Source organism: Penaeus vannamei, chromosome 28 (assembly GCF_042767895.1).
Source record: "Penaeus vannamei isolate JL-2024 chromosome 28, ASM4276789v1, whole genome shotgun sequence".
NCBI classification, from domain to species: Eukaryota; Metazoa; Arthropoda; class Malacostraca; order Decapoda; family Penaeidae; genus Penaeus; species Penaeus vannamei.
This window is the reverse complement of record NC_091576.1, coordinates 30,964,101-30,974,100: the sequence shown is the minus strand read 5'-3', so window position 1 is coordinate 30,974,100 and position 10,000 is coordinate 30,964,101. Positions and strand designations below refer to the sequence as shown.

Below are 10,000 nucleotides of genomic sequence, written 5' to 3'. Positions count from 1 at the left end.
TGCCATCAGGTAACAAACTTGAGTTCAGATGTATTCATGTCTTTCGTCAACCTTGTCTGAAACTCCTGGCATACAGATGCAGGCCTCCATTCAATCATGTTTTCTTAGAAGTTAATGGAAGAAAATGAGGGAGATGAATAGAAATATGTAAGAATGTTCATGTAGGAGTTCCCAGAGACATAATTAACCCATTGATGTCATGCTTTTCATGCACTAAACAGAGCCACACACTAGGCTTTACACACAGTAAGTCACACAAGTGAAAAATTAGAAGCACAGGAACATGTTTCCCCACTCGCTGCAACTTTAGCTTCTGTATATATCATTTTTCAGGAAATAAGGCTAAAATGAGGTGAAGCCAGATTCTGTGTTCTCAATTACTGCAGTCAGGGCCAAGCAGTTGAACAATTGTTTACGCGCACACAACGTAGACCATGCATGATAATGTGTTGCAATGAAACTTATCACCTTATTCAACATGGCAAAAATGGATGCCATCCACCATAATAGGGTTAATTCAGGGATGCAGGAAAGGAAAATAGGCTAGGAAACTTACCTAGGGGATAGGTAGGATATGTAGGATTTTAGGTGGAGGTAGATAAGTTTTGTATTTTGTCATATGGAAAGTATTTTTCCCCCCAAAAAAGATCCACCCGAAGATCACTCTGTGTCCTTTAACTGAATACTTGGGTTTATGTAATCCTTATCCCATTGGATCCAGATGCTTCACTGCCATCGTGGTCCAAAATATGGGCATTAGGCTTAACTGAGTAGCCTCTCTGACAGGTGTGCGGCTTGTAGGCTGGGCACACATAAACACTCATGTATAGTGATAAGACTCCATGTCTTTACTTTCCTTTACTTTTTTTTTCGTAAATTTTTTAGTTTTTTGACATTTTCTAATGTCTGTATTTGTCACTTAATTTGGTGTATCCAGATGGTAAGTGACTTTTCCTTGTACAGACTCCATATCATCTCTCTAGATAGTCCATAACTCAGTGAAATGATAATAACAATAAGTAACATTTTGTTATCTGTGTCATAAAAAAATAATAGTATTCAATTTTCGGTAATACAATCTGCGTCACTGGTCACATCAGCCCGGAACAGGATCCTGAGCATAGGTGGTACACTCCATAGTCATTTATCAATGGAAAAGCTCCTTTCTAAATGCCAAATGAGACTAGTCATCCTCCAAGACGTTTGCACACCTGTGGAAAATCATTCCCATCACCCTGGCCTTCAGCTGAAATTTTCATGACGGCAAGTTTGCATGACCCAGCCCACAACCAAATTTTCCCTTGATGGCACATTCATACGTTGATGGCATATTCATATCACTAGCCCCACAAACCAACGTTTTTTCACGATGTGTTGGTCAGGTCATCCTGATCGTAGGGGTTAAAGGTAGAAATTACCAGCAGAAAAGTTGAGCTTGTATTGTTTTTAAAAGTTAAGGGTCCCTTTCCTTGTCCTGAGATTTGGTATTTTAAGACACTGTGTTCAGTTTCCCTCAATCTTTACGTTTTCATAAGACTAGTGCATTTCTGGTATTGTTAGGTCTAGCTAAGGCAGGGGTTCTGCAGCTCTAGATGTACCCTTTTCTGTTATTTTATTGTATCATGAAATTTATTTTTTAATTCTTGATTTATAACTTTAATGCATAATATTGTTTAGAAAGCAGAAAATTCTATGTGATTTTTTCTTCTTTACTCTTCCGCAGCCTATGCCCTATGCATGAAGCCACAAACATAGCAGTCACTAGCCTCACCTAATGAGCTGCCGCAACACCATATATTTATTGAATGCGTATATTTTAATATTTCCTTATACCACTATACTTTCTATTATAACAGAAAGAACATAGGCATGTTCGAAATGCTCATCGCAGCCTCATCTCCTATTTATCAGCTGGATGTAGACAACCATAGCAGCGTGGGACACCTTATTTAGAATCTTCCTTTCTTTCATAAATGAATATATATATATATATATATATATATATATATATATATATATATATATATATATATATATATATATATATATATATATATATATATATATACACATATATATACATGTATACATATATGCATATATATATATATACATATATATACATGTATACATATATACATATATATATACATATATACTTCTATGTATATATATGTTATGCATATATATATGATTCATTCTTTCTTTCTTTCTTTCTTTTTTTTCCATTTTTTTTCCTTTTCATTTTCCTTCCTCTCGTTTTCTTTTTTTCATAGTTTGTTTCATCATTTAACGTAAATAACTTCATTTATTTGTACATATTTGATTCACTACCTGAGACTTTCTTATCTGCTCCCCGATTTGATCATTCCACATGAATAGTGAATGATACTAAAATCTGAAATTAAAGTATAGTAATGATAAGCAGGAAAGATCACACAAACTTCATGAAATGTAATGTTTATATCTTTTTATAAAATTCAGCCGGGACTCCAAACCGCTAAGGGAAAGGTGAGGGTAGTTTTAGAATACCAAAAGCTTTAGGGTTATTTCCATGAGGGTATCACTTCGGGCTAGATTCTTGGGACCCTTCCAGAGTTTTATTATTACAGCTGTTATGCCGAAATCATTAGAAATTCCATCAAAATCAAAGAAAAATTGGTCAGATCATAACCTTTGTACTTTAGCTACAAAATGCTCTTGCTGTTTTTGTTGCTAACGTCATACAAAATACTCATTATCATCACCCACACTGATACGTAAATTTTCAATGGTAAACAGTAAGATCATCTAATATGCTAATGTGGCTAAAATTCCAAGCTCAGCAATAGCTGTTATCTGCGTCTTTGATATAAAACCCCCGATTATTCATTTAGATAGCAGATGTCTAGTTTTATGCTAAAACCATGAGCATATTTTGTATCAAGAGAATAGCTTTAGATGATAACGCTTGCTGCCTTGAAACGTGACTGTGTGTATGTAAGCGGAACTGCGCAAGGAATAAAACCTGCCGACCAAACCGATTGTTTAGCACACCAAAACCGCAACTGCTTAGGTCAGGATTTAACCCTTTCTCTGTAATATGCTACTATGACGTAAGTGAAAAATACTCTACTAAGCAATTAGACCAAAATCTATAATGGAAAAATAATAATAAGTGGATATACATTTGTTTCTGTCCAGGGAACTATCAAAGAAAATGGTTGAATGGTTATCCGGAAAAATCTAAACTTTACAGACAAGTGAAAAATGAAAATGGATTTTGTGGTTAGTCTATAGATTTTGTAGTACATTTGACCCTAGATAAGAGGTTCGTGTTAATTGTTTCTCGGTTTGGCACAGTGAAAGGGTTAAAAATTAACAAAATATTTCAAGCTTTTTTTCACTTTCCTTTTTGGCTTTCTTATAGTTATGCTAATTTACATGTTTGTTTTCATTAGAAATAGTTTGACAAGATAGTTTCTGTTTGAAAATAATTTTGAAAGGAATAAAATCAGTTATAATGAAATAAGACAGTTGAACATGTTTTCTCTTACAGGTATGTGAAATATATCGTCATATCTTCTCTTTTAGAAAAATTAATGTTTCTGAGATGGAGTTTGATATTTGTCTTTTAAATGGAGATAGAGGTATAGGCAAACTATTGGTAGAAGTCCCAAATTTCTTATATATTGTTACTTTTTTTAGGGGGAAAGTATATATTTTAGTACAAAATTTGCATTCACATTACATGCCTAATATCAAATTCATAACTCAGTGAGTTGCGAGTAAAAAAAATAAAAAGAAAAAAGAAAAGAAAAGGAAAAAAAAACAAAAATCATGTAATCAGATGACCGTAATCCACAAAACGATTACCAGAGAAACCCTATGTAACTTGAAAACTTATCAGTTTATCAGATTTTAACCCACTAGCGACAGTACATTTCCAAGCCAAAAATATTTTCCGGGCGGCTTCAAAATTGGTACACGGGTGAGTACGGGAACCTGCCCTCACGCCTCCCGCCGCAGGTGATAAAATCAGAACACAAGCTCCAATCTAGCAATGCACCGGCAGGACACCGAGTAATGTTTACTTTTCTAGGTCTCTCATATGTGTGACACCTGTCGTTAGTGGGTTAAGATTCCTTCACACATTTAAAGAAAGCGTGGTAAACTATTGTTCCGAGATATTGCACCAGTTAGCTTCACTGAGCTTAAGTTTGCATAGATATTTCTATGTTCAGCTACTTCCGTACCTCTGCCTTGTGCATAAATGGAAATGTATTTTAGAGAGTTATTTTAGATATAGGAGACTAGAACGTTGCCATTTTTACTGCTAAGTGAGTGAGGTCAGATATAAGTCCAGGTATTATGATATATCATGCACAGCAAAATATGTATTTGTAAATATACCTTCAAAGGACAAATGCAAGGAAAACTACAATATATATATATATATATAAATATATATATATATATATATATATATATATATATATATATAATTAAGTAAAGATCTGCATATATCATGGAATGATGTCATGCCATTATACCACATATACCTAATGTAATTTGAAATTACAGTTTACAGTTACTTTTTACCAATTTACTCAGCTCTTCATATTTTCAAAAATGTCCAATCATGAAATCAATACCTCATTATATCCAAGCAAATCAGCTTGGAAGGAGATAAGGCCTTCTAAAGATTTGATATGATTGTATTTAATTTCTTTACTTAATTTTGAATGTATTTTTGGATATCTTATTCCTGAACATAGAGATAATGAATCCAAATAATTGTCAATATGCTCCATTTGTATAAAAAAAAAAAAAAAAAAAAAAAAAAAAAAAAAAAAAAAGTAACAGAAATTGCTCAATTTGTTTATTAGTTTCTTGCACATTTAACTTCTTTTTTTTTTTCTTCTTCTTCTTCTTCCCCTCACAACTGTTAGTCCTCCGAGGCAACTTTCCCCCATACACATCAAATAAGTGAATTGAATTACTGCCAAAGGCAGTTCTTATCCGTTAGATTAATCTTTAAAATTTTCTTCCACGCAGTTATTTTCTTCTTCTTTTTCTTTCTTGTTCTTTTCTTTCCTTCTTTCTTTCTTTTTCTTTTTTCTCTTTTTTTTCCATCTTTCTTTCTTTCTTTTTTATATATATATCTCATATATAATTTCGTTTCCACTGGAACTAAGAAAATCATTGATTCAAAAAACTCAAAGGAAAGTCGCCCTTATTATACAGATAGCAAGTCCAAAATTGCCTAGTCCCCCCCCCCCCCCTTCTCTTAGACTATAAACCACTGTTTCATTTAAGTCTCATACTACCATTACACATAACCTAAGAGATATATAGGTAAGGGATTATCACTTGATGGTTTAGGATCATTTTGAGCGCATGTTTGAAGCGAGTGATTTTTCTTCCCCACGTGTCAGATGTACAGAGATTGTATGTCTGTTAGATGTTAGATTAAAGTTTCTTAATTGGAGATAGAGATAAGGCTTTTAAAGGTATATAGATATTTATGTTTGTGGGATAGAGAAGAATAGGTTTACAAGATATCTTTTAAGTGGAGATAGATAGGTCAATAGTATCACAAAATAATCAGAGTACACTTGCCATTATGCTAGGATTGATGCCAATTTCACCTGCACAAAACAGGAATTGGAAGTGCAGGAATAATGATTATTCCTCTTCTTTGATTCTGAACAAGACAATTACCTTTTTTCTTTCTCTCTCCTTTTTTTTTTTTTTTTTTTTTTTTTTCCCCCAATAAAATCAATAAAAAAAAAGAGTAGGACTTGGAAGGCTGCAACTCCAGAACGAGTAGCATTCAAGCTATAAAATTCCACATATGCATAGCACATAGAACAGAGAGCAGCCTCCTTTGTCAGATGGCTAAAAATTCTGGCCACATGTCATTCATAAATACCATTCATTGTCATTGGGTTGATTGATATATGCCACTGAAGGGCAGAAAGAGAGATGCATATATCTCTCAGATGGAGATCAACTTATTTTTTTTAGAAGTAGATGGATGGATTTACAGTTTATCTGTAAAATAATGAATGACAGTATTTTAGATAAAAACAATGTTTATTAAGTAGAAATGAATTGAAGATATGTTTTTTGGGTGAGATAGATAGAGATTGAGATTTGTGTTTGATGTAGAGATGGATGTATTTTAGAAGGACAATGCTAAGCATACATTCTTAAGTTGGATAAAGAGATTTCTCATGGATGACAAGGGAATGAAGCTTGTCATTTCTCAGTATTAGAAAGAGGAAATTCCATGCTTAATTAGTTGTTTGAGAATAACCACACTTAAACTTGGTAATCTTGGATTGAATTTGTATTTAACGTCTTTTTATTTCTATTTCTTTTGCAGATTACACCCACACAATGTCCTTGGCATTCGTGCCTTTGCTGACACCCTTGCCTGCTGGTCACTAGTTGAGGCGAGTAACCGCTATCTGCAGAAGCATTTCGTAGACGTGTCAGTGTCGGAGGAGTTCCTGAATCTCAACTTTTCTGATGTCAGAGAAATCATCTCCAGGGACGAGTTGAATGTACCCAGTGAGGAGTGTGTAAGTATAAATGCATACAAATGCATGTGGTGTTTTTGGGGCACACATGGACACAGAGGTCCAACAAGAGCTATGAGTGTGTAGGGAGAGTGGGAGTTGCTGTAGAAAGAAACAAATCAGACAGAACCAGAGTTAATAGTTGACACTAGATATGTCTTCATCACAGCAAAAAAGAAAAGATGGGGGGTAGGTGCCAGTTCTCAGTAGCTTGTTGGAAATTATAATATGATTCTTGCGAATAGGACAGTACATTTTAAAAACAGCAAGCCGTGGTTAAAGTGAATAGGATTCTAGGAGTTACTATTTGATTGCGATTTACCATGTGAAATATTATTCTTTCTCATATTTGGTATAGTCATTACTGCTGCTTCTCCATTTATTCTTCTTCCTTCCTGGCGTCCAATTTTCTCCCAACTTTGTCTTTATTTTAGGTTTTTGAAGCTATAATGTCTTGGGTAAAGCGAGACCTTGACCAGCGGAGTGACCACCTCCCTGAGCTGCTCACCAAGGTACGAATGCCTCTCCTCACACCCCAGTACCTGACTGACTGCGTGGGAACTGAGAACCTGATACGGTCATCCCATGAATGCAGGTGAGTGGATGATAATGAGCATACAGTGGTAAGAACGCCTTAATGTGTGTTTCTGTTTGTCTGTCTGCCTCCCTTGTATTTCTCTTTGGAATTATGAGAAGATGTATGTATATGTATGTGTTTATCTCTCTCTATCTATCTATATATGTGTTTGTGTGTGTGTGTATACGTGTTTATATGAATATATTATTACACATAAAGTTTTATACATTCACTTTATAATTGTCTCCCAACCTCACCCTCCGCACTCCCTCAGAGATCTACTAGACGAAGCAAAAGACTACCACCTGATGCCTGAACGCCGTCCACTTCTTCAGAGCTTCAGAACGAGACCTAGATGCTGTAATGATATTGTAGGCCTTATTTATGCGGTCGGTGGCCTTACTAAATCAGGTGAGAGTCGAAATAAGAAGTAACGTGGGTGAGACAAGCACCGCACAATTAGTGGGGGTGAGTCGGGTTCGTTTAGTTGTTTGGTAGGGGTGGAAGGAAAGAGAGAAGAAAAGAAACGATGCAAGACAGACTTTGCAAGGCGTTACGATGGGATAGACGGATTGATGAATACAGGGATGGATGCAAGATGAACACAAGATGGATGCACAATGGACATGGGGTGTGAGTGGGAACAAGAATTTCCCCCTTTCCTCCCTTTCCTCACTCCCCCAATTCCCAAGATGTTGCAAACCCTGAGCAGCTTCCTTTACGCTATGGTGAAATTTTAAACACAGTCGGCAAGCTTTTCGTTGGTGCAAGAGCAACGTTCGCATCAAGAATGTCGCTTCCATTGCTATTGTTTTGACCAGTTTGATTTGGTTTGATTATTTTTATTTTTATTTTTATTCTTTATGATTTATGAGCTTTGACTTCATTATTGTTTTTGTTATTATTATTATTATTATCATTAGTATTAATGTTGTTATTGTTATCATTATTATTAGCATTAGCATTATTGTTATTGTTATTGTTATTTTCATTAATGTCATTCTTAACATCCTTATTGTTATTGATACTGTTGTTTTTGCTATTGTGATTGGAGAGGGTTGAGCTTCTGTAAGCAGTATTGGGCTTATTTGAATATATTGTATATAAATTTTAAATCCTCTTTATTCTACCCAAGCTCATGATATTTTCTTTCGATTCAGTACAAAAAGAGATGAGTAAAAAAAAAAAAAAAAAGAAAAAAGTATACATCTCTTCATTCGTGATACATTTAGAAGACGTGCATTATATGTGAATGAGTTGAATATTGAAGCTGGTCAGTATCTTGGCTTGCACAGAGGGAGTAGCATCTTGTAGAGGAAATGAGCATTGTGAAGGTAGTATTTGTAGACAGTAGCAAGTAACCTATCTTAAAGTGCTAGTAATGGCCCAATATTCTGTCCATGCATACCAAGACAAATCGTATCCTTACAAAACCATTTATTTAATGGGTATTTAGAATATGTAGAATTTGAGAATAGGAAAAAAATACTAATAATGGCCAATTATTAAGCAGAGATTATACATTAATGCCTCAGTCAAATATGCACTAATGCATGGTTAAAAGAGGGACATACGATACCTTGCAGGAACAAGAGTAAGTAAATCTGAAAGATGATTCTATTGAAATTCATTACTAAATTATGCTGTTCAACCACCACCAACAACTGTAATATTTGTTGACTTTATACTAACAGTTGCTGGGGCAACATTGGAAGTTTTGATATTTTACTTGCATGGTTAAACTATAGTTCATGGTGTGTAAGGGATTCTCCTGCAGTTAACAACATCTAGAAACTGACACACAAGGTTAGAGCATAGTATTATCTTGTGGGATTATATAGGTGAAAATTACACCTTTACAATCTAGGCATATTTCTCTTATTGATATAGCTATAAGTGAAATATAAGCCCATAGCTTAGGAGGGGATCAAAGGCTACCCCTCCCACTCTAGGCTGCTCCAAATTGTCTTTATATTGCCTGTGACAGTCATGTGAACACTGCTTGTACATTGAGGAGATAGAACATTATGCATTTCCTCAACACACTGTACACTGGTGAGATAGAACAACTTCATTTTCTCAACATATTGTACATTTAGAAGATAGAACAACATGGATTTTCCCAACATATTGTACTTTGAGAGAACACAATGCAATTTCTCTTATAGAAATTAATACACAGACTACTATAGCAAGCATCGGGCCATCTGCCTCCTAGCTATGATTAAGGTCCATATTTTATAATCTAGCGACGTGCCTGGAATAAGAGTATGCAAGTGAGGTTGAAGTCAGAAAGATTACAAGGTTTTGTGGCCGAGTTCAAACTCTAGCCTTCAAGAAAGCGACTATGAAGATACTTTGGAGCTAATGCAGTTGAAAAATAGGCAATCAAGTATGAATGCAGAATGAAATAAAGAAGTAAAAGCACAGACTGAGTTCACTTGCTTTTCTTAGAAATTATCAGTGATATACAGATGTGTATCTATATGTATGTGTGTGCATATATAAACATGAATGTGTTTGTGTATGTGTGTACAGAAGATATGTGTGTAGGTTGGTGGGTCTGTGTATGTGAAAGTGCATGTGTACAGTACACTGATCATCATAATTACCAAGTCAGATTTGGGATGAATCCAGAATTAGTGAATAAATTTAGGCCTACATAAGTAATCCCATGTCAGAAAGATAATTTCATGGAATGATCAACAAGGGATTTTGAGTGAGTGCATATGGTAGTTTTTAATCAAAGGATATTTACACATAAGGACCATTTATGCTAATACAGCTGTATTTTACACTAGTTTGACCATCATATCTCCTATATCAATGAACAGTGGAACACTTGTAGAGCCATTAG

At 34.8% G+C, this 10,000-nt stretch overlaps 1 protein-coding gene across 1 annotated transcript in view; it reads left to right on the top strand.

Annotated features, from left to right (window-relative positions):
* KLHL18 (Kelch like family member 18) overlaps positions 1-10,000 on the top strand; it is a 26,082-nt gene that overhangs the window by 6,792 nt on the left and 9,290 nt on the right. The window contains exons 4-6 of the mRNA XM_070142010.1: positions 6,371-6,569; positions 7,001-7,161; positions 7,418-7,554. Coding sequence (XP_069998111.1) covers positions 6,371-6,569; positions 7,001-7,161; positions 7,418-7,554 — 497 coding nt within the window. The remainder of the gene's footprint in view (positions 1-6,370; positions 6,570-7,000; positions 7,162-7,417; positions 7,555-10,000) is intronic.